The sequence below is a fragment of the Ctenopharyngodon idella genome, chromosome 23, assembly GCF_019924925.1.
Source record: "Ctenopharyngodon idella isolate HZGC_01 chromosome 23, HZGC01, whole genome shotgun sequence".
Lineage (NCBI taxonomy): Eukaryota > Metazoa > Chordata > Actinopteri > Cypriniformes > Xenocyprididae > Ctenopharyngodon > Ctenopharyngodon idella.
Window position 1 is genome coordinate 24,503,525 of NC_067242.1, and position 26,030 is coordinate 24,529,554.

Here is a 26,030-nt window from a genome sequence, read left to right on the forward strand (position 1 = left end):
AAACTCCATCAGGTGACATCAGGTGGCAGACAAGTGGCAAATTGGTGTTAAAATGGAGAAAAAAACCTTGGGAGAAACCAGGCTTAGTCGGGGTGCCAGTTCTCCTCTGGCCAACAGTGCTTTGTTACAATTCAGGTTGCTATCATAAGTCCAATAGGATCGCAACATTAAAAGTATTTATTTCAGTTCCATCCAATTGAGGATCGTATTCATCACGCCGGTATGGACGGTTGTTGAGGAACTGTGTCGTGGCTGTCGTGTCGATGAGGCCTTCACAGGGGATGATCTAGTTGACTCAATCTCTGCTGATACTTCAGGGCTGCGTTGTGGTCGTGTCAAGGTGCAGGTCCTTGGTCTCACCTGGATACGGCCCGGATCCGGTTGACTACGGTGAACCTCGGGATAAACAGAAAGACTAATATTAGCGTAGATGCCATTCTTCTTCTGATGTAACGAGTACATCAGGTGTTATAGGAAGTGTTCCCGGTTCCGGCTGACCTAATTTATGCAGCCTAATAATCCTTTAACGGATTTGGAAATATAAATTGGTAATGTGTTATGTGTATGCCAGGTTAAAGAGATGCGTTTTTAGTCTAGATTTAAACTGACAGAGTGTGTCTGCTTCCCGAACAATGCTAGGAAGATTGTTCCAGAGTTTAGGTGCCAAATAGGAGAAGGATCTACCACCTGCAGTTGATTTTGATATTCTAGGTATTATCAGCTGGCCTGAATTCTGAGATCGCAATAGACGTGAAGGACTATAATGAATTAGGAGCTCGCTCAGGTACTGGGGAGCTAAACCATTTAGTGCTTTGTAAGTAATTAGCAAGATTTTAAAATCTATACGATGTTTAACAGGAAGCCAATGCAGTGTTGACAGAACTGGGCTAATATGGTCATACTTCCTGGTTCTAGTAAGAACTCTAGCTGCTGCATTTTGTACGAGCTGTAGTTTATTTATCAGGCGAGCAGAACAACCACCCAGTAGAGCGTTACAGTAATCTAGCCTTGAGGTCATGAACGCATGAACTAACTGTTCTGCATTTTTCATTGAGAGCATATGTCGTAGTTTAGATATATTTTTAAGATGGAAGAATGCGGTTTTACAGATGCTAGTAACATGGCCTTCAAATGAAAGATTGGTATCAAAGAGCACACCTAGGTTCCTAACTGACGACGAAGACTTAACAGAGCAGCCATCAAGTGTTAGACAATATTCTAGGTTATTACGTGAAGAAGTTTTTGGTCCAAAAATTAGAATCTCTGTTTTTTCTGAATTTAGTAGTAGGAAATTACTGGTCATCCAATTTTTTATATCAGCTATGCACTCCGTTAATTTTGTGAATTGGTAAGTTTCGTCAGGGCGCGAAGAAATATAGAGCTGAGTATCATCAGCCACCCCATTCAGTAATGACCTTCTGTGACTTACTCTCTTTGTGGAGGGTCAATGATTGTCTCCTGGACCATTGCCAAGTCAGCAGTCTTCCCCATTAGTATGGTTTCAAAGAACAAAAGATACCCGGAATTTATACTGTAGGGATGGTCATTTAATGAAACTCAAATGTAAATATTCTAATATTTTGAGATACTGGATTTTGGACTTTCATGAGCTGTACGCTCTAATCAACAAATTTAAAAAAAAAAAACTTTTGAAATGTTTTACTTTACATGTAGGGAATCTAGAATATATGAAAGTTTCATTTTTTAAAATAATTTACAATAAAAAAAATGAACTTTTTCACGATATTCTAATTATATGACCAGCACCTGTACGTGTAGGTTATCCACGTGCGTCTCATGCGGCTCCATTCACAGTATTTATCTGCTTCATGTCAACTGTTATTTACATGAGTGGCGTGTTTCAAACTCCATCTCTGCATATACTGTGAGTTTGGATTGCTTTTAATGTTCATCTGGAAACGCAATGAGCGATATGTAAGGTAAGTCATCTATAAACCGTAGCAAACGCAGGAGAATACATTATACAGTAAGCTTCTACTGTGCTAACTGCTCGTCGCGCTTTCAAAATAAAAGTTTAAGCCCTCGTTTAAGTCCACATGTTCTTGTTCAAGAAATTACAGTGGTTGCAGCATTTCTGTCGTAAAGAAATGGTCAAATATTAAAGATTAATTGGACAGTTGAAATAAATGTTGTAAGCCAATATTAAACAAAGATTAAATCGCGTTTAGAGTGTAAAAACAATCGTCAGGCCACTGGCGCCCTCTGCAGGCATTTGTTATAATACATAAAGAACATTAGTTGTACAACTCAATACATTACGTATTTTGACAGTTTTGTTCAATAAAACCATGCGATTACTTGTTTTTCATACTTTACTTGAATCAATTTTTTTTATTGTGTTATTGCTATCATATATTTATTTTTAAGCCACATGTGTAAGTGAATGTGTTTTGTTGTGCAAGCACCTTTATAATGATCACGTTAGTAGTTGAGCTATATACGCGCGCCTTGTTTGTTTATGCCACGGTCAGAAGAATAGATCTGTCGGATTTACACTTGAATTCTTCCACTTCTTTCGAAATACACGGATGGATGTAAGTGTCCGGTGTATTGGGAGAAGAACAGGATAAACTTTATAGTTGCTTGCCTTACTCACAGTATGTAATATGTATCTGATATGAATATAACGCGCTGTCTAATTATAATGGAAAGGATTATTGCTGCAGCTTATAGGCATCAGTGTATATTTTACAAACTCTAAATGTATTGTTACTAGTACTTATGTGTATTTAAATATCTGAAACCTAAAATAAACACACGCGATTGAGGAATCATTAGAATAATCGAACGATTACTCGATTACCAAAATAATCGTTAACTACAGCCCTATGTAAATAACATAAATCAGTCCTGCCAGTTGATAGCTGCATAAATATAACTAGACAGTTTCACACCACATCTGTCTAAACCATCTAATGTTCAAACAGGGTTTCACATTTAACCTTTACTGAAAACTTAACTCCTAATGTTTGTCTTTCAGGGGCCTGATAATGGCCAACCGAGGAGGCTAGCGTTACCATGGGCAGCGTCACACTGCGCTACTTTTGCTATGGTTGCCTCTTCACCTCCGTGACCTGGTCGATTCTTCTCTTCCTGTATTTCAACCTCAGCCAGGAAAGCCATTTGTCCTTCAGAAATGTGCCCGTCCAGGGGCAGCGCCGTTTCCAGCCTCGTTTCACCCGTGGCCCAGCAGTTCAGCATAGAGATGGCAGTCAAGTGCGCAAAGGCCATGCAGTGGAGGCTGTCAAACCAGACCTCTCTCCAGAGCTGGGTTAGTAGATGTTTCAAGTATAAATACAATCTACAACAGCCGCTGCGAACATGTATTTAATGAAGTCTAGGTAATATTTTACCTTTAGTTTTGGTCATGGTCAGGATGAAGGCATGTCATGCAACCTGTCCATGTTGGCATATATTTAATTTTGGTAAGCTACAGAGACTTGGGATGTGCACAACAACTAATTTCATTAACGTTTAAATGGAAATTTTGCAACCGACTAGTTGACAAGTCTAAGTCTTGAACTCGCTTCTTGAGTATGAAATGCAAATAACATGCAATGGCAGCAAAATCGCAAGAAAAGCTTTAAGAGTACTGATATACATTATTTAAGTGTATTATCTTCATTAGAATGTTAATATAGCAACTGTTCAAGTTGTAAGTTTAATTTATAATGCTTCTCCTTCAATCCAATATAAAATTTCATACTGTATTGTCCCTCATAACCGGTGGTATAACAAGCCTATAAGCAAGCTTAATTGTTATACTAGTTTGTGTAGGCTTTCAAATCATGAGATCACCTTGCTCATCATGAATGGACATTTCTCTGAATCTGTCACGAGTGCCACAGAGAGAATGAATGCATACAGAGCTAAAATTAAATGATTTTGTTTTCTGTTCCAGATATACACTTTTCAAAATAATATACATTTTAAAATGTAACATTAACATGACGGTAATTTAAATGTAGCCTTTGTAAAAATTATCCTCGACTAAAGATTATTCTATTTGACTAGTAGTCGTTCATTTAAGCCATTAGTTGACTAATTGCACATCTATATTAATTTAGTTATTATATACCTCGTGCTCAAGTGCACGTATAAAACTTGCCGCAAAGCACTGGCAAAAGTAACAATTATGAATGTGGCGGGAAAAAATATCAAGTTTATTATTATAAAATAACATTTTAATTGTTTATTAATAAACTTAGTGTTTTCTGAGTCAGTATCAGCTGCAAAGATGAAGCTGACGATGTTGACTCGTTATCTCGGTAGTAATGTGCCTATAGAGAGAAATGCACATTTTATATGGATTACAAAATCAGAGAGTATTTGTTTTAGATTAGAATTGGTTTGTTTAAAAGTAGACGTTTCAAGCTTTCTATAGATATATTTCTCATGTCTGTGAGGAAAATAGCCTATATGCTGAGTTTCGGTTCATTTATGTGACATGTTGCTGTTCAGGGAGATCGAGATGGCAGAAAGCGCATCCTGTTTGTTTTCTTTATTTTACAAAAGCACAACGTTTTGTTGTTATTGTGAGTGTAAACAAATAAAAGTTTGTTTGGCATGATGTACTTATCTGTATGACAAAAAATGACAGTATTTTAAGTTGAAAAAAATGCAAGTGATCACGCCGGCGCCTTCATGTCGTGCATTAAAGCGCTCTATACTTTAGCTGCCTTCCACACTCCGCACAAACACTTGGATATATAATGGTGCACATATCTAGGTTAATGTTAGAGCTAGTGGCCATGTAAAGTTGCTACTACTTACATGTTTCAAATTATAAGCCATATTTGAGGTCGATGGATGATAGGCGAACGTTTGGATTTCCTGCCCAACAACTTGTAATTACCACAAGGACCCGCTGTTAACGATCTGTCCCTCATGGACTGCGTGACTTTGCCGCTTCTTGTGGAGTTTTTTTTTTTTTTTTTTTCTGCAACTAACCGACTAATAAAATATTGGTCGACTAAGCCTCTTCTAGCTGGCTAACGTTTAGTTGACTATTAGGGGGCAGCCCTAGTAAAAATATAAAGCAAAGCATTAAATGTGCAAAAAAAATGTAAACGACAAGTATTTCCAAGTTGACTAGCAGCATCAGTATCGTTCAGTTGATTAATTTAATTGACAAGAACTAGTTTAATCGACAAGGATAATAGAGTTTGATTGGATGCATAGGTTTGATGTCAACAACAGAAGATGTGGAAATTTCTTCTCCTTTATGAGCTGTTTGTCAGCTATCCTAGCTAAATAAGGTTATTTGGCTATTTGATTTTTAAAATTTATATTCTTACAAATTTTGTAGGTTGTGACTAGTGTTAATTTTGTTATCGAAAACTATGGTGAAAAATGTTCATCAACAAGCTTTTTTTTCCATCACTAAGAAGAGACGATGATAAGATGAGACCAAGGTCATTAAAGGATAACTGTGACTATATCAACATGCAGTATTGTTGGCAAAAACTACGAGACTAAATGTAATTAAAAAATAAAAACTTTACCAAAATCTCTCCTTTTGTTGGGGAAAAAAAATGAGACAAAATATTACGCACTACTGTACAAGCCTCTGCTATGAGCGATTATGTTTTGGGGTTTTTAGATGTCAAGAGTTAAAACCCCCCAATCAGAGCTTTTCTGTTAAAAGAATGCATTTTCTACCCAGTGTTTTCCTTAATCTTTACAATCTGGCAGCATGCTCTCTCTCTACACTGCAGAAGAAGTGCAGATAATCTGAAAACACAAACAAGTAAGATGGAGTTTAGCAATCTCCATTTGAGATATTCTGCTTAAATGAAAGTGTCATTCAGTCAATTATTTAGTTGACTGAAACTTTACTAAACAAAAACAGGACAAGGCTGACTAAATATGATGATAACTAAAAAGTACATTTGACATAGGTCTAAGACTGACTAAATTAAAAAATAGCTGACAAAATTAACACTTAGTTGCGACTCAGCAGTTAAGACGCACTGGTCTAAAGCTGCCAGCATTACTGTCAGCGAGTGAGAAGGAGAGCTAGTGCTGCTCATTTACAGTAATGAGCTCTACCAGAGTGTCAAGCTGACGTCTCACCATGTGCTTTCTAGAATATATTGTGTTTTGACAGTTTATCTCAGTTAAGTAGGAAAGCCTACATTTTGCTGCTTATAAAAGATTGAATGGCTTGAAAAAGGTTTTCTTAATCACAGGAATGAAAATTTGATACCTATTACTTTTGTTTTTAGTGAAATGAATACAATTGGCTATTCGCCACTGGGTGAAATTTTACTGCCAGATAAATAGTTAACCTATGTAGCTGTTAGCCAGTGAGGCAGGTTTTGGAACTGCTTTTGTTGCCATGACAACACATTTTCTACTGTTATGAAATTGATTTGATCCACCACTCTGGACTTCACTAAATCCTCTCAGAAAACAGCTTTCTCTTAATGAGCAGCCTCCGAGTATTAAATTAATCTTTTTTATGAGCGTGGGACCAAAATATGTTTTGCGTTTTGCTCAGATGACTCATCTCTTCTCTTATTACAGGGCACCAGCCAGGAATTTCAACCTTGACAGTAAAGAGCAATCAAACATTGTTGAACAAATAAAGATTATGTAAATTGAAGGGAGTTTGTGTGATGATGAACATGTAGGCAATCATCACGTGAACATCAGTTCACAGTGTTATTGTGTATTTATGGGTTATGTTATGATTTGACATGGGTTTTCATATGTTTATTGTTTAATACATTTCATAGTCTAATTTATCTGTCTAGTCCTGTATTTGGGAGCATCATGATGACGTCACGTGAATATCACCAATTACTCTTAATTAGCGATTATACCATTTATTGGGACCGATTAATGTGAATGTGTTGAAATGGCCATTGTCTTATTTGTAATAGGTATGGTTTATATTTGATCAAAGATAATATTTATGCTTATGTTTACATGTTGACATGTGCATCTGAATAACATTGTTGCTGTATGATGGTGTATTTCTTGTCATGGGTGTTAATCGACCCCTATGGGTGGTAGAATCCGCTAGTGTATAGCGGTAAGATGGTGTACAAACTGGGTATGTTTGGGGAAGGGGGCTAGTCAGGCCATGGACGGCCGAGGGCTGTTGCTTGTCTGAAACCTAATGTCGTATTTTGCTGCTCTCAGCATGTTTGTTTTGTACAGGTTAATTTGAGTGTTTTCGTTGGTTTATTTATTTATTTTTTCATTATTTTGAACTTTGGTTTGGAAGAGCACTTGTGACGAGGCAGCTGTCCTAAATAAAACCACTGGGACGTGAAGAATTGCTTTGTTGTACTCTATTTATTCCATCTTTACGGCCGTACGGCAAGAATACACGAGACAGCTCAGGTTAGCTGTAAAACCTACAGACATCCGACCTCTGGTGGCAGTATGTCGACTAAAGATGTCAATGGTCGTAGCAGCTCTCCCGACAGTTTGCCATCTGACCAGTCTGAAGGATTGATAAATGATAAAATAATAAATGAGAAAGGAATAAAGTGCATAAGATGCATAAAATATAAGTGATTAAGTTGGGTGTTGCTATGGCAGAGTTACGTTATCTTATGGAAAGATGAATTGTTTTCGCTGAAACTAATAAGGTGAAGAACCTCATTATACATCAAACATACAGTATAAGTGAAAGGTTATTTGTTATTAATTATCATTAGCTACATAACATCTAATGTGAATTAGAAAATCATATACTGATAATATACAACAATGCCAAGTTCTCTGGAAAGAAGGTTGGTTAAGTGGGATTTACGTTCCAAGTGGTCGAGTGAGCGGTCAACTTCTTCCACTGGTTGTGCTGGGTAACAATGTAGTGGGGAAAGGAGCTGAAATCTGGGGCACCAAAAGGGTCCTAAAATCCGGAACATGCAGATGAGGCCCTGAAGTAGGTGCAGAAGGTCCTTAAAGGGTTAGTTCACCCAAAAATGAAAATTCTGTCATTATTTACTCACCCTCATGTTGTTCCAAACTTGTAAGACTTTCGTTCATCTTCGGATGACAAATGAAGCTGTTTTTAATCAAATCTGAGCCAGTTCTGTACTCTCCATTGACAGCTACGCAACTACCACTTTGACACTTCAAAACATTCATATAGAGATCATAAAACTAATACATATGAATTGAGTGGTTTAGTCCAAATTTTCTGAAGAGACTCAATCGATTTATATGATGAACAGATTGAATTTAGGCTTTTATTCTCATATAAACATTGATCAGCGAACATAATCAGAAGCTCAACCGAACATGCTTGATGCACAAGAACCTAATTGGTTGTTTTTGCGGAAGCTCAAACCTGCTGTGTAACACATGAGAATGAACCTCATTGGTTCTTGCACGTCAAGCAAGCATACTTGAGCTTCCTTTTATCATAACTGATGTGTGTGTTCTGTGTTGAGGCATGTTTAAATGTGAATAAAAGACTAAATTAAATCTGTTCATCATGTAAAGCAATCGTTTCTCTTCAGAAAATTTGGACTAGACTGCTCGATTTATATGGATTAGTTTTACGATCTCTTTATGAACTTTTTGAATTGAAGCATCAAAGTGGTAGTTGCGTAGCTGTCAATCGAGGGACAGAAATCGTTTAGATTTTATTGAAAATATCGTAATTTGTTTATCGAGGATGAACAAAAGTCTTATGGAACGACATGAGGGTGGTGAGTAAATGAGTAAATTTTGGGGTAAACTAACCCTTTAACAATCTGGAACACACAGACAAAGGTACCTTGAAGTGTAGGTTTGCTTAACCTTGTTGCAAAGTGTCTGTATATCTTCTGCCTAAGGGCCAGAGACTTGGTCAATCTGCTTTTGTCTCTCTGGCATGGAGACTCAGGATGAGTTGTATCGGTTATTGTCTCGCAGGGCGAAGATTCTGAACGTAGTGTGTCAGTTATTAATGTCTCTTTCCTCACAGACTGTGGTCGTATCTGTTGCAGCTTTACAAGCTATAGATTTAGAGCATGGAATCTGTTGATGTCTCTTCTCTCATGGGCTGGAGACTCAAAACTTACTGTCTCTCTGGATGGGAGGCTCAGAAGGAGTGTCTGTTGAAATGGTACATTCATACCTCTGTGTAACTCATTTGCATAATCTAAAGAACACAGTTAGACCAATGTCTTTAAAGTTTTAACAATGCATTACTCACTTCTGAAAACACCACCAGAATACCTTTGGCAATGTTCTGAACACTTTTGGCTGGTTCCACAGACAAGGCTTAAGCCTAGTCCTAGTTTGAGCTGTTTTAACTGAAAGCAACTTGCACTGACATATCTTAAAATATGTCAGTTCCATTGTTTAGTCTCAAGATGCACAACAGTGATGTTTTTTTCTAAGGCATGTTTATAAAAGCTAGTTAAATGTCCTAATTGAACTGAGACCTAATTATTGCTTAATGTATGCCTTGTCTGTGAAACCATGCCATAGAGTCCAAACATAATTGAAAAATATTGAATTGTCATGCATGCATTCATTTGTATGATAACAGCTGAATTTGTATAAGATGTTGTACTAAAAATAGCTATCACTGAGAATACTTATTTCTCTGAATAAGTATAAAATTGATGTGTTGTAGTTTACACTAATTTTAATGTAGTTCCAAATGTAGGTTCAGGAGGAGCCTAAACAATTCTTCCAGCAGTGTTGAGCATTCTAAAGATCTCAGATCCTTCTAAAAGAGAACCAATAGCATCTCGGCTGGTGGTCTGAGTACGGTTTGCTTTCAGCTACAGGTACATTTCACTAAAATGTTCATCGTGAACGCAAATCACTCTCCTGACATTTTTCCATTTGGTCATAAGATGCTTCTGTACAAATCTTCATGGCTGCTGCTTCTGACAGATCTCTACAAATTGTTTGTTTGTCATACATGTGCCAGCCACATCCAAATTGCAAGAGAGAGAGAGCCTCTCGTGGTAATTTCATGTTAAGTTCACAAGACGATATTTATTGATGTTCTTAATGAATATTTCCATGCTGATGTCACCATTGTTTTGTGCAATAAATAAACATGATTCAAGGAAAACAATCCAAAATAAATGTGAGTAATTATAATAATAATTTGTGATCTCGCCTTTTAGACTGTATATACAAAAACAGCATAAGTAAGTCAGTGCTACCGCATCGTTCTATTTCTAAAGATGGACTGCTCCGTTCGGGCTAAGTAAACCGCATCTGCACTACAAGCTGGCCGCATGCTGCGATGCTACAAAATTTCGGCCCGTGATTGGAATCTAAAAAGCTATCTTCATAATGCCATATCTACACCACCAGCGCGTTCATTTATAACAAACATGTTTGACAAGACAGACAGACAGCAGTACAACATCTAATGCTATGAAGAAATATATTTAAAGCGGCCTGTATCATCATTACCTGATATCTCACCTGTTACATTACCATTACATATGCAGCTTTTTTATTAAACTGTGCTGCTAAACTACTGCAGCAGAGATTTCTCCCTCCGCTTTTCAAGGCCACTACCCCGTGGGGGAAACAATGGGCCTCCAAAGCATTCTCTTCTATTTGCAACAACTCCAATGCAGTCTATTGCATCAACAGGTCAAGTTCCTCCGAACTAATGCCACTCCTCAGACGGCTAATCTGGTCTTCCACTAGCGATTAGTTTATAAATAAAGCAGAACGTATAGCAGAATTGAAAAATCAATTGCCCAAATTCTGCCTTTCAGAAATATAGGACATTGGCTCCATATGCAAGCTCGTCATGCACCCCAGTGCCGCTCTACGTGGATCTATCGTTCCAATAAATAATCTTCTCAATCAACTCCAGTTTTTTCTACAATATAATTTTTGCCAGCAGAGCTCCCGCTATTAATAGCCCACAAATTCAAATATCTGAACCCAGCCTTTTAGATTCTCGTTTGTCACTCGTAAAGTATTAAGCAAATGCTTATTCCTCCCCTGCAGGAAATCACTAAGAAAACATCACCAGAACAATCAACACTCTATTCATCCTCACGTTCTTCAGATTTTTCAGATCTACTTGCAATTCTAAATTCGATCCACCGCACAGATTCATGTGTTTCTCCAATCTCCATGTATTATACAAGTATTATCCACAATATCAAGCCTAGCAAAACAGATCAGTTAATGGGCAGCCATTCAATTTTCATTGTTAATTTACCCATACCCCTCCAACTTAACCAGTCCGTTTCCTTATTTTTAGCCCACAAAAGTTTCAAAAATGTTAATTTCCTGCTGATCCCCTCTTCATCAACAACAATAATAGTCCCAATTCTTTTGAAACATTGTTCCAAAACACTTTCCAAACGGACTTCAGTTTAAACCCATCACACATACTTAAGCTCATCAATTACCCATTCAACAATGTAGTTGCTGCGTACCTGTACCGCATTAATCAAAAACTCCACCTGTTCTCCTCCTTTCCTCTGCAATTGCAGGATTTCCACCTCCACCCTAAAAGTTCCATCAGCCTATCTCTATTCTAGTGGTGCAAGACTACCTAGCATGGATTTCCCTTTAGTCTCTCCAGTTAGACTTTTATTTCTCACTGCCGCAGCAGTGATTTCTCCCCTCATTAAAAATAATCTTTTAGCAAACACCAATGCTAAATTTTCCATATATTGTAATTATTTTTCACAGCTTATAATAATAATTTAATGAGCCCATTGTTTCTGGTGTAAATTAATACATTTTTAGATAACGCAATATGTATTGTGAAAAGCGCAATACAAATAAATGTGAATTGAATTTAATTTTACTAACACAGCAGGTATTTTGGCCTGCGCTCTTGCAACGGCTTTCAGATTAAACTTTATTCCCCACTGACGCAGCAGTGATTTTGGCCACCGTTTCAGCATCAGGTTTCAGACTAAAACTTTATTCCCCACTGCCGCAGCAGTGATTCCAGCCACAGCTCTCTCAACAGCCTCCAGACTAAAACTTTATTCCCCACTGCCGCAGCAGTAATTTCGGCCACCACTCTCGCAACACTCTTCAGATCAAAACTTTATTCTCCACTGTCACAGCGGTGATTTCGGCCACCTCTCTCTCAGCAGTCTTCAGACTAAAACTTTATTCCCCACTGCTGCAGCAGTGATTCCAGCCACAGCTCTCTCAACAGTCTTCAGACTAAAACTTTATTCCCCACTGCCGCAGCAGTGATTTCGGCCACCACTCTCGCAACACTATTCAGATCAAAACTTTATTCCCCACTGCCGCAGCAGTGATTTCGGCCAGCGCTCTCGCATCAGCTTTCAGACTAAAATTTTATTTCGATCTACCACAGCAATGATATCTCCCCCACTGCTCTTTAAACTTATTTCTCACTGCCGCAGCAGTGACTTCAGCCTCCATTCTCGAAGCAGTTCTCCAACTAATCATCTGTAGGGATAGAAAAGTATCCCTTCACTACTGATTTCTCCCATTTCTGACTGATTTCTCTCTCTGTTCCTGCCTTTCATTTTCTCTTTAAGCTCCCACAGGAAATTCACCACACAAGCTGCCTTATTTTTTGCCTTAATTTAAATATTCTGCTCATCTTTGGGGGGAGAGGGATTAAATCCTTTAAGTCTTCTGAACTTATATTGCTGAACTACTCTTAGTTGACTTCCCAGCTTGCTGTCCTTGTAAGTATCTTTTTGGGGGTTTAACTTGGAGCTCAAGCCGAGCCTTGGGTTCACGCCTCCTTCGAGGACAGCAAGCCAAGTTTGTTTTACCATTAACCATTCAGACTGAATGGGCAGGCGAACTTGTGAAATGTAGTTCCAAACGTAGGTTCGGGAGGAGCCTAAACATTCAGTCCTGTCAATCATCATTACGAGCGTATATAATCAGCAGAGTCACTGCGTCATCCCAGCGACAATTCTTCCAGCATCCCTCCTCCTCCCCATCTCCTCCTCTATTTCTCTTATTCTCCCTCTATGCAGTGCTGTTATGGGGTGGTTTAACTCGGAGCTCAAGCCGAGCCTTTGGGTTCGAGCCTCCTTCAAGGACAGCAAGCCAAGTTTGTTTTACCACTAACCATTCAGACTGAATGGGCAGGCGAACTTGTGTAAGGTTTTCAAACATAGTTATGAATGGATTTGGATGGATTCTTGTGGCCTCTCTTTGTTTCAGCCACTGCTGCTGCACCCAGATTGTTCTAAGGAATTTTTATGCCGGTCCATGCCTAAACCTTAGGATTTAGTCTCAAAATGGGTGAAAGTCAGAAAAGCGCTTGTAAACCAATGAGAAGAAGTACCCGGGCTTGGTACTAGGGGTCATCGTCTTGCCCTCTAAGAAGTGTCTGCCAGTTGTCCTAGCACCTTTATCTGATTGTGTTGGACAATTGTTTGTGCTATTCTACCAAAATCCAATCAAATATAGCCAACCATTCTCCACTGTGGTCAATTCAGAGAGGGGCCCCGGAATGTGCTGTTCACTACATGTGTTCTGATCTCTGATTTCAGGAATGATTTTTAACAAGCAGGATCAAGAGGTACGAGATACGGGCTATCATAGGCACGCCTTCAACGTACTCATCAGTAACCGTCTCGGCTACCACAGAAACGTCCCCGACACCAGGAATGACAAGTACGAGCATCTATCTGTGTACTAACCACTTGCTGAAATAATTATCTCTCTTGAATCATTTGCTAGAAATCACCATGAAATCAGAACTGACTTTTCTTATTTGTATAGCATATTGTAGTGTTTATTATGAATTATTTATCCGTGAATGTAATTTTTTTTTAAAATTCATGCGCCCTGGTACTATTTTATCAAAAACATTAACTTCCCCTCCCCCTCTTTTCTGATGATGTGTGAGCCGGCATGAGGGCTAAGCAATAATCCCACTTTTCCAGCAACCTGCGTCTCACAAGAGATCGTAGCATTTAATAAATGACAACTGTCCAATCAATAACAGATGGGCAAAATCAAGTCCCACTCTACATTTTTTTTTTTTTTTTTCTAGTTTGAGAAGCCGTTTCACTCAGATATACATCACAGTAGGGAAGAAAAGACGATCGCAATTTCCATTTCATGCTGACTTTAAAGTTTTAGGTTTATAGCAAATTAAAGGAATTGAGTTGTTCATTTAAAGGAATAGTTCGCCCAGAATTAAAAAAAAAATTAATTATTTACTCACCCTCATGTTGTTCTGTAACAAAAATGGATATTTTTAAAATAATATTCACTCAGCTTTTTATATAACATGTATTGACCATGTGAAAAAACACCACCACCAACAAAAAAACACCATTATTATCCAACTCATGATAGCTTTGTGAGAGAAACAGACCAAAATTTAAGTTATTCACTGAAAATATATATCTATGAAATGTCATTGGGCATTGTTAGTCACAGCTGTTTAAATACGCAGAATGGATAGTGAGATTTCATATCTGTAGCAGAGGGCACAGTTTTCAGTAAGTTACTTAAATTTCATATGGAGTTTGTTGCAGTCAGATGCAGTCACTTTGATCTGTCATTGTATAAAAAAAGTTGTGTAAAGATACTTCAGAAATAATCCATTTGTGTTTCATAGAAAAAAAAACATAGGTCTGGAACGATAGTGAGTAAATAATTACAGAATTTAAATTTTTGGGTTAACCATTGTTTATGACCTAGAGAACATTTTATGTGGTCAAGGTGCACATATGGTTTGTAAAAACATGCCATGTTTAAATGGAGGTTAAGGAATGTGCTGTTTGGCATAATACTGCTGTAAATCATCACATGAACACTGTTCCCAACAGGTGCAGAGACAGGACCTATCCTGTGGCTTTGCCCACGGCCAGCATAGTGATCTGTTTCTTCAATGAGGCATTCTCTGCCCTCCTGAGGACTGTTCACAGTGTGCTGGATCGCACACCAAACTACCTGCTCCATGAGATCATACTGGTGGACGACCACAGTGAACTGGGCAAGCTGCTTGACTTCTCTAAACATGTTTAGTCTTCTTTACTCTTGTTTGGTCCACTGAAGCAAGACACGATAATGATTGACATACTGGTTCTGTCCTTAACCATAGTGAGTTACCCTGCTGTCAAGAGACTCAACTAGCACTCGTGATCTCCTCTCACAAGAGACTTTGACGCATTGACATTTAAATGTTGCAAAGCTAAAGACTTGATTTGCTAATAGGCATGAATAACACATAACATTAGAAGTGGGGGAAAATAGATTGATATTCTCATTCTTAGAATCAATATTATAGTTAGATTTTTCATATGAATATATATTTTTCAGAAAAAAAAATAATTATGTACTATTCAGAGGAAGTCTGGGAAGAGACTAAATGTACTATAGCAGTAGGCCAGTACTCAATTAACTGTCTAAGAAAAGAGTATAAGAGCACTGAAGTGAAACGACTGAGTAAAATAACTTAAATATATCACTGTTTGAATGCGCTATACATAACAAATCACAATATTGTCATATAATGACACAGATATTAGGTCTGTGTACATGTGAACTGAATCATTTAGACAGCAAATCATCTTCTAAACATGTTTTACTATGTCTAAAATTCCTGTCATTTTTCTGTAATTAGTCGTAAGACAAGTTGAAATCTATGAGACAAGCTTTCAGATCTCCTGTATTTAACCATTTAAATATTCGGTAACACTTTAGTATAGGGAACACATATTCACTATTAACTACGACTATTACCTCAATAAAGTCCTAATTTACTGCTTATTAATAGTTAGTAAGATAGTTGTTAAGTTCAGGTATTGGGTAGGATTAAGAATGTAGAATAAGGTCAAGCAGAATAAGGCATTAATATATGCTTAATAAGTACTAATAAACAGCCAATATTCTAGTAATATGCATGCTAATAAGCAACTAGTTAAAAGACCCTAAAATAAAGTGTTACCAAATATTCTATAGAAGAACAAGTGTATGAGCAAATGGTAAGAAATGGAGTAACTCTGATGAGCTAGCTGTCTTACTTATCAAATGTCATTCTGTATGTCTGACAGATGATCTGAAAGAAGACTTGGATTCTTACATTCAGCAGCACCTGCAGAAGAAAGTGAAGCTGGTTCGTAATGAGCGGAGGGAGGGGCTGATCCGTGGGAGGATGATTGGGGCATCTCATGCTACAGGTTTGACTTTAAACTCTTGCTTTAGTCCTTAAAGGGGTGGTTCATTGCGATTTCACTTTTTTAACTTTAGTTAGTGTGTAATGTTGCTGCTTGAACAGTATCTGCAAAGTTACAGCGCTGAAAGTTCAATGCAAACGAAGATATTGTCTTTTAAAGTTATGGCAGTTTAAATTCAACAATTTTTCTGACAAAAAATCTCTCCCAAATCAGAAATTACCAGCACCGCAATTACTGACACAGTAACAGGTAGGCTATTTAAATAAAAGAAGAACGAAAAATAAATGAACAAAATGTAATAAATAAAGAACACACCGTCCTAGTAAAATCTCACGTTTGAGTTTTAACAAGCTACTATATTTCGCAGTAGATTCATTTAGATTGATAATAACGGGTAAAAAGGATAATACATTTTGTTTCTATTATTCTATTTTCCACAATGTCAAAGCAACACAGCCTAACCCAAAATAAAATATTCAGTATACCCCCCGAATATTCAAATCCCAAAATTGAAAATCGAATACCAACCCACCGAACGAATATTCGAATAATCGAATATTTGGGCCCAGCCCTAGTTCACACACTACACCAGGGGTGGCCAATCCTGCTCCAGGAGGTCCAGGATAACTTAGAGCTGTAGTTATCTTTTCAATTCTCCTGTAAGGCTATCTTCATATCTTCTGTCTGTCTTTCAGGTGAGGTGTTGGTGTTCCTGGACAGTCACTGTGAGGTGAATGAGGCTTGGCTCCAACCTCTGCTCACACCCATTAAAGAGAACAGAAAAACCGTGGTGTGTCCTGTCATCGACATCATCAGCGCAGACACACTAGTATACAGCCCCTCTCCTATTGTGCGGGGGGGATTCAACTGGGGCTTGCACTTTAAATGGGACCCAGTGCCCATGTCTGAACTCAACAGCCCCGATGGAGCCATCAGGTATTACCAGTGTGTGTTACATTATGCTGGGATGTAAACTGCCACAACGTGCCATTTCGAAAGCATATTTTATAATATTTTGGTTTGTTTCCATTGAATACCAAATAAAAAGAGAAAATAGCCGAATGAGATGAAGTAATAATAAAATAGTTTTATTTGTATGAATTGTATTAGTAGTTTTATTAGTATTATTTGTAATAATTATCTGTAATATTGTGATAACGTTTTGTGATGTAAAATACTTTAAAACGGGATGTTATTGTGGTCACACTGAGTAACCCCGTTGTAATACTGCATATCCTGTCCCTAAAGCTGCAGTCATGCCAACACTTTTAAGTCTATGACCCTGGGGTCATAGACTGTCCTGTTTAAAATCCATCTCCCCAGATGGATTCTTGGCACAGAATTTGAACCATAGAGTTGTCTGTGTTACACTAAACCCTTTTGCCACATTCACATTACAAGTCAAATGTTTGGACACATCTACTCATTCTTTTTTTTAATTACTATTTTGCGAATTTTAGAATAATAGAGAAGTCAAATGAAAGTATGGGAATTATGTAGTGACCAAAATATTATATAAATCAAAACTCCAACTCTTTCATTTTACAAAAAAAAAGTTTAGTTTTGTAAAAGAAACTTGTGCATAGGCACAATTTATATTTGTCTTTAGATCAAAAGGGGTTCTAGAGTCATGTGAAACAAATCCAGTCCAGTTTGTCCACACATTTGCTGGTAGTGCACACAAGCCTACTGTGGTACAATATGACTCCAGTCATATTTCTCTGCAGGTCTCCCACGATGGCAGGTGGACTGTTCGCCATGGACAGGAATTATTTTTATGAGCTTGGCCAGTATGACCGTGGCATGGACATATGGGGTGGAGAGAACTTGGAAATCTCTTTTCGGGTAAATGGTTTGTGTATGCTTTAATTTTTTTTTTAAGAATTTTTAATAAGTGTTTTCCAATTGGTGGTTTACAAACCTGTGAGGGTCCATGACGGAACTGTTGACGAATAGCTAAAAATTAAATTTAATGTAACAAACAAATTAAGTTGCACAATTAACTGAAAAGAAAACTGAAATAGCGATTTATATATATATATATCTCTTATCAAAGTGTGATTATCAAATCAAAGGCTGCAATTTAATTAAGGAAGTATAGAAGGGGTGGGAATCTTTTGGAATCTCACGATTCAATTAAAATCGATTCTTGGGGTCACGATTTGATTAAAAATCGATTCTCGATTTTGAATCAAGTTTTGATTAGATACAGGTGCTGGTCATATAATTAGAATATCATCAAAAAGTTGATTTATTTCACTAATTCCATTCAAAAAGTGAAACTTGTATATTGTATTCATTCATTACACACAGACTGATATATTTCAAATGTTTATTTCTTTTAATTTGGATGATTATAACTGACAACTAAGGAAAATCCCAAATTCAGTATCTCAGAAAAGTAGAATATTGTGAAAAGGTTCAATATTGAAGACACCTGGTGCCACACTCTAATCAGCTAATTAACTCAAAACACCTGCAAAGGCCTTTAAATGGTCTCTCAGTCTAGTTCTGTAGGCTACACAATCATGGGGAAGACTGCTGACTTGGCAGTTGTCCAAAAGACGACCATTGACACCTTGCACAAGGAGGGCAAGGAGGTCCACTGTGTTTTCTGAGGTCCAAGGTCAACGCAGCCATATACCAGGAAGTTTTAGAGCACTTCATGCTTCCTGCTGCTGACCAACTTTATGGAGATGCAGATTTCATTTTCCAACAGGACTTGGCACCTGCACACAGTGCCAAAGCTACCAGTACCTGGTTTAAGGACCATGGTATCCCTGTTCTTAATTGGCCAGCAAACTCGCTGGCCACTCGCTGACCTTAACCCCATAGAAAATCTATGGGGTATTGTGAAGAGGAAGATGCGATATGCCAGACCCAACAATGCAGAAGAGCTGAAGGCCACTATCAGAGCAACCTGGGCTCTTATAACACCTGAGCAGTGCCACAGACTGATCGACTCCATGCCACGCCGCATTGCTGCAGTAATTCAGGCAAAAGGAGCCCCAACTAAGTATTGAGTGCTGTACATGCTCATACTTTTCATGTTCATACTTTTCAGTTGGCCAAGATTTCTAAAAATCCTTTCTTTGTATTGGTCTTAAGTAATATTCTAATTTTCTGAGATACTGAATTTGGGATTTTCCTTAGTTGTCAGTTATAATCATCAAAATTAAAAGAAATAAACATTTGAAATATATCAGTCAGTGTGTAATGAATGAATATAATATACAAGTTTCACATTTTGAATGGAATTAGTGAAATAAATCAACTTTTTGATGATATTCTAATTATATGACCAGCACCTGTATATGCATAGATTTGATTCTAAACTTACTTTTGAATTGTAATTTATTGTCCTTGAAGCCCTGTGCCCCCAATTAATTGATATTAAATACAACTTATAGATGTAATTAAAGTTTAAATAAAGTTTTGTTGAATTGGTAACGCTTTACAATAAGGTTCATTAGTTAACATTAGTTACTTATACAGCATTTATTAATCTTTGTTAATGTTAATTTCAACATTTACTAATACATTATTAAAATCTTGTTAGCATTAGTTAATGCACTGTGAACTAACATGAACAAACTTTAAACAGCTGTATTTTCATTAACATTAATGAAGATTAGTAAATACAGTAACAAATGTATTGCTCATGGTTAGTTCATGTTAGTAATCTCATGTTATAGTTTTACTTCATCAATCAAATTATAATATCTAAATATTTTATGTTGAACTATTTTATTCATAATAAATGACATTTCCTGCCTTTTAATTTTTTAGGATGTTGGTAATATTAGTTATATTGTTTAAATTTGTTCCCGTTAAAATTTTTGCCATGTCTGTTTATTATATTGTGTTTTTAAGGGGTTTGTTTTGCTTTTTTTGTGATATCTGGCAACCGTTCTCTGAAGCTTATATGAAGAGAGGGAAGAGTTATTTAATAAGATAGTTTAAATTGTACACACCTTGTAACCGCATTGTTATTTTACTCATGCCTGGTGGAGAATGAGACAACGCCACATCTCAGCATTTCACATTAAGCTCTGACGCATCTTTGGTCTTTGCGCATCCACGTTGAACATGCGTTTGTAAAATGGTTCGGACCCCCTGGTTTACACATTTTTATTTAATCTTGGGGACCAAAAATATACTAACTTGGTTTAAATTATTTTTCCTCCTCAGATTTGGATGTGTGGAGGCCAGTTACTAATTGTTCCCTGCTCCAGGGTGGGGCATATCTTCCGCAAGCGCCGGCCCTATGGGTCACCTGGAGGTCAGGATACAATGGCCCACAATTCCCTGCGTCTGGCCCATGTCTGGATGGATGATTATAAGGTGAAGATCAATAGCATAACACTATAATAATGCTCTGTGTGATGCTCTGTGAATAATACTTTAAACTATTCTATCTTTTCGCTATTCTAGCATTTATATGGAGAGATTGTGTTGTGATATTAGAAACATGAAAGTAGCACCAGTATGTAGGAGATCAGTTTCCTGGATGAGCAGCATTGCCCGAAATATATGACCACTGAATGCTGTGATTAATTAATCAGAATCCAGTGTTTCAGAGAACCATGTAATAAAGTTAGTAGTACAGTGTTGTTTTTTTTGTAATGTTTGTATATTTGCAGGGGGTTTATTAAGACCCTTCAACAAAAATCTCTTTTCTTGTCAATATTGTAGTTTTCATTTTATTTTTTGAGGCATTCCAGGTCTTTACTCTTGAGAGTGTTTCAAAGCATGAAATAATATATGTATTATATAACCTATAACATTTTACGTAGAGAAAATCAAACATGTTTGATATTTTGAGCCAATTTTAGAACACACATTCATTTGTCATGCATCTCCTAGCAACATTTCCGCATGAGTTGTTTAGTGTAGGATGCCCAGTGTTTCTCTGTAACTGTTTACAAATTCGACAATTGTATGGAGCCTAGTGTTTTATAATAGTCATGTGATGTATTTCATGGTTTTCACACATGATCTCTTAGAGTACAGAGTTTGACCTCTCATCGTAAAGACAAATGAGAGCAGATATTACATAACTTTTTGCTTTACAAAAACAATTCAGCATGTCTACCCTGACCCTGATTCTTTAAGGTCACTCAATAAATTGATTGTTTTTTGTCGGGTTGACAGCTTTGGTGCTGTTGTTTATCGCTTTTGGCAACCCCTAGCACATGTGCAGTGTGCTTCATTACACTGGGCAAAAAAAAAAAAAATGGGCCAAGCCAAAAATAGCAAAATACTTAGTTGTCTTTTAATGGTCTTAACCAATTTAATCACAAATCACTTGTCAGGAAATTAGCAAGAATTGCAAAAATACTGTAGATAAAGTATTTTAGCACAGAATACCCTTCCGCTTTGCTTTCCTAAATGTTTATGCCGTTTGGGTAAACTTGCAGACAGCTTTTTACAGGAAGAAGAGTCAGTGTTGTTGTTCCACTCAATGTTGATGGCTTCAAAAAGTTAATCAGAAGTTGAAAAATGTCTCCCATTTCACTTGAGTTTAAGGTGAGACCAAATATTCACAATAAGGTTCAAATCTGGAATCTGACCAAAACATGAGCCTGATGGACTTGTTCCTTAAGCCACTTCTTGGTTGTCTTTGCAATTTGGGCAGGAGCATTGTCTAGTTGAAAAAATAACATCCAGTGATTCCTCTTTAGATAACAACTTTTCATTTGTGGGAAGCAAGCCATTCTGCAATATTCTCCTGTACTCCAAAACATGAAATGACTTCACAGTGAAGTAGCTCACCAATATGTGACCCCGGACCACAAAACCAGTGATAGGGGTCAATTTTTTGAAATTGAGATTTATACATCATCTGAAAGCTGAATAAATAAGCTTTCCATTGATGTGATGTTATGATAGGACAATATTTGGCTGAGATAAAACTATTTAAATATCTGGAATCTGAGGGTGCAAAAAATCAAAATATTGAAAAAATTGCCTTTAAAGTTGTCCAAATGAAGTCCTTAGCAATGCATATCCACTCACAAAAATAAATTTTTGATATATTTACAGTAGGAAATTTACAAAATATCTTCATGCAACATGATCTTTACTTAATATCCTAATGATTTTTGGCATAAAAGAAAAATCGATAATTTTGACCCATATTGTTTTGTATTGTTGGCTATTGCTACAAATATACCCATGTGACTTATGACTTATGGTTTTGTGGTCCACGGTCACATATGAGCAGCTAAAAAGGCTACCCACACAATGACACCTCTTCCTCCATGCTTCACTGTGGTAGAGATGCATTTTATTATCTTTCTCAGCAGATTTTCGACGACAACGCTCTGGAGCATCACCATGCAACTCGTGTTTCATTGTGATTCATCATTCCACACACAGCTTCCCATATTCTGCCAAAAACTTGTTTGTCTGAGACAGCAAAGAACTTTTAGGTAGTGCATATGTTTAAATTTTGCTAATATCCTGACCAATAATTTGTGGTTAAGACAATTAAAAGCTTAGTCATTTTGGGCCGATTTATTTATTTTTTTGCCCAGGAGTACATGATGGAGATGTGTGAAATTCTTCATGTGTGTTTGAATTCTACAGCTGCGTCCGTGGCGCAGAACTTCAAAGGCTCATCATAATTGGCTCCTCGTCTAAGAGATAATTGACCCAGTTAGAGGAGAATGTAATTACCTGTGTCAGACACATTAAAGCTCTGCTTCAGCCAGTTATTCTCAAGATCCTGCTTAACAGTGTCAGCTACATTCTCAGCAATATTTTAGTCTTTTTGCAATTTTTATTTATTGCTTCAGTGATGTGTATAAAGTGTTGAATTATTTTCCAGCTAATGTGGGATTTTTTATTTTATGCTGTTTTGATATCCTTTTTGTAGGTGCTTGATGAGTACTTGATTATAACATCAGGAAACGAACGCATTATTTAACGCTCGAGTTCTCAACAGTAATACATTGTAAAATTATTATTATTATTTTTTTTATTTTTTTTTTAACAACAGTTAGACTGTCGGTTTTTCACTAAGATCATCGCATTGTTTTCTAGGATTACTGTACTTAGGATACATGATGCCTTAGAATTTGGCTGTAAATTTGACGTATTCATGTGATGGAGAGAAAGACATGATTTAGAGCAGGGTTTCACAAATGGGTTTGTGAGAGAACTGCAGGGTTTTTTAAGTTGATGGAAAAACCAATAATTTAATCACAAAAATGCACAATTAAACTACTAAATAATTTTAAAATAAAAAAAAAGAAAGATGAAATATTTTATTTGTTTACCTGCATGAACCATGAACATGCGACAATGTTATAAAATTACTGAAATATTAAAGGGGACCTATTATAGGGGCACAATTATCTGAAGTATGTAGGGGCTTTAATACTTGCTCGAGTAATACTTGCTTGAGTATTACATATTGCATATGCTTTTTCAGTAAATTTGATAATTGAATATTTGTATCGCATATGTGTGTCCATCAGGAGCAGTACTTTGCCTTGCGCCCTGAGCTGAGGAACCGTAACTATGGGGACATCAGCGAGCGGGTCGCTATTCGGAAGCGGCTGCAGTGTCACTCCTTTAAATGGTACCTAGACAATATCTACCCTGAAATGCAGGTTTCCTCCCCACACAAGCCCCAGCAGCCTGTCTTCATCAACAAGGGTTTGAAGAGGCCCAAAGTCCTGCAGCGGGGTCGGGTAAGACCTCATGTTGACTCTTATGCTTGTCTTGTATCGCTGATGGTCAGTAAATGACTGCATGAATGTGTCTGTTGTTTTTAAGTTTGACTCTCATAACACAGCCTCTATTTTTTTATTGATTGTTATTTTAGTTAAACGAAAAAAAAAAAAAAAGAAAAAAAAATTAAATATATACTGAGCCAAAACATTCTGACCACTCACAGATGAATCGAGTAGAGTAGTTGATTAGTGAACAGTCAGTTTGTGTAGTCAATGTGTTGGATGCAGCAGAAATGGGCAAGAGTAAAAGACCTGAGATACTTTGGCAAGGTGACTAGGTCAGAGCATCTCTAAAAGGGCAAGCCTTGTGGGATGCTCCTGGTCAGCAGTGGTGAGAACCTACGGACAGTGGTCTGAGGAGAGACAAACCAACTGGCTCATTGATACACAAGGGCAACAAAGGCTATCCGTCTGGTCCGACCATAGACTGTAAAAAAAGAAGAAAAAAAAAAAAAAGGACAACGCACCTTCACTCTCTTCCATTGTAGAAAAGTGAAGCGGCCAATGTCCCAATATGGTGCTGACATCTTGGAATCCGAATCTGCGCAGTAGTGAGCGTGAAGTGGAGCCGAGGTATCCCGCCCACACTCCCGCAGAATCGGTTAGTACAGTTTACTGCAGAACAACTTATGTTGGTGTGAAATAAACAGTAATGGAAATGTAGAAATTAAAGTTAAAGCTCAAATCTCCTCCCGAAGATCCCAGAAGATAGTTCGTTGGTGCCTCAGTGACTGCTACGCTCAGAGAAGCTGTCAATCATGACGTCATACCCCCGTTTTTTTAGCATCAAATAACAAACTAAAACCAAACCTTCACTTCAAATGTATTTGAAGTGTAATTTGATTGTTTAGTTTGTCTCGCGTTCCATTATATTACATAGAGAGGGTGGGTTTATGTCCTATACTAACCACCAGGGGGGTAATCGAAACGTTTTGGCTTCACTTTTCAGGACTTGTGCGGCACACTTGGGTCCGACCACTAGAAGGTGTATTGTGGCACAAGTCATATGAAGTTTATGGGAGGAATGTGTAACCACATTTCTCCCTGCTGCATATGGGGCTGTGTAGCTGCAGACTGGTCAGTGTGTCCATGATGATCCCTGTCCACCATCGAAAGCACCTACAATGGGAACGCAAGCATCAGAACTGGACCTTAGAGCAGTGGAAGAAGGTCATCAGGTCCAATTAGTTCCATTTTCCTTTACATCATGTGGACAGTTGTGTACGTGTGTAGTATGGCACCAGGACGCACTGTGGGAAGATGACAGCTGGTGGAGGAAGTGTGATGCTTTGGGCAATGTTCTGCTGGGAATCTCTGGGTCCGGCTATTCATGGTGACCTCAATTTTGACACATGCCACCTACCTAAGTGTTGTTGTAAACCAGGTACACCCCTTTATTGCAATATGGTATTCCCTGATGGCAGTGACATCTTTCAGCAGGATAATGCACCCTACCACACTTCACACATTGTTCAGGAATGGTTTGAGAAACATAATGAAGAGTTCAAGGTGTTGCCCTGGCCTACAAATTCCTCAGATCTCAATCTGATTGAGCATCTATGGGATGTGCTGGACCAACAATTCTGACCCATGGTGGCTCCACCTTGCAACCTACAGGATTTGAAGGATCTGCTGCTGACGTCTTGGTGCCAGATACCACAGGACACCTTCAGGGGTTATGTAGAGTCCATGCCTCAACGGGTTAGGGCTGTTTTGGCAGCACGTGGAGGACCATCAGCATATTAGGCAGGTGGTCATAATGTTTTGGCTGATTGGTGTATATCTTTGAATTATATTCAAATAGAAAAGTTATTTTAAAATGTAATAATATTTCACAAATTATTTACTGTTTCTTGTATCTCGGCCAATAAATGACTGCATGAATATGTGTCTGTTTTTAGGTTTGAATCTCACAACATAGACACAATATTTTTGTGGTCATTTTAAACTCTTCATTACATTACCTACTGTATTTTAATTGAATGAAGTGCAGAGCCATATGAAATGAACTGACAGCTCTCAGTATAAACAGCAGAGGGCAGTAGAGCAGCTTTTCAAAAGTATGGGCCAGACGACTCATTAAGTCCACTGATGTTTTGCATTATTTTTGCACTACATTAGGGTTATGTATGAGAAAGTTTAGAATATTATCTGATTTTTGTACTTTTCTAAGCCTAAGGTTTGT

At 37.5% G+C, this 26,030-nt stretch overlaps 1 protein-coding gene across 2 annotated transcripts in view; it reads left to right on the plus strand.

The window, feature by feature from the left end:
• galnt11 (UDP-N-acetyl-alpha-D-galactosamine:polypeptide N-acetylgalactosaminyltransferase 11 (GalNAc-T11)) overlaps positions 1 to 26,030 on the plus strand; it is a 35,711-nt gene that overhangs the window by 5,669 nt on the left and 4,012 nt on the right. For both annotated transcript variants that reach the window (XM_051881985.1, XM_051881986.1), the window contains 8 exons: positions 3,002 to 3,292; positions 13,464 to 13,587; positions 14,754 to 14,920; positions 15,981 to 16,106; positions 16,799 to 17,039; positions 17,831 to 17,948; positions 20,295 to 20,447; positions 23,588 to 23,803. In XM_051881985.1, the coding sequence (XP_051737945.1) occupies positions 3,040 to 3,292; positions 13,464 to 13,587; positions 14,754 to 14,920; positions 15,981 to 16,106; positions 16,799 to 17,039; positions 17,831 to 17,948; positions 20,295 to 20,447; positions 23,588 to 23,803 (1,398 nt within the window). In that variant the 5' untranslated portion in view covers positions 3,002 to 3,039. The remainder of the gene's footprint in view (positions 1 to 3,001; positions 3,293 to 13,463; positions 13,588 to 14,753; positions 14,921 to 15,980; positions 16,107 to 16,798; positions 17,040 to 17,830; positions 17,949 to 20,294; positions 20,448 to 23,587; positions 23,804 to 26,030) is intronic.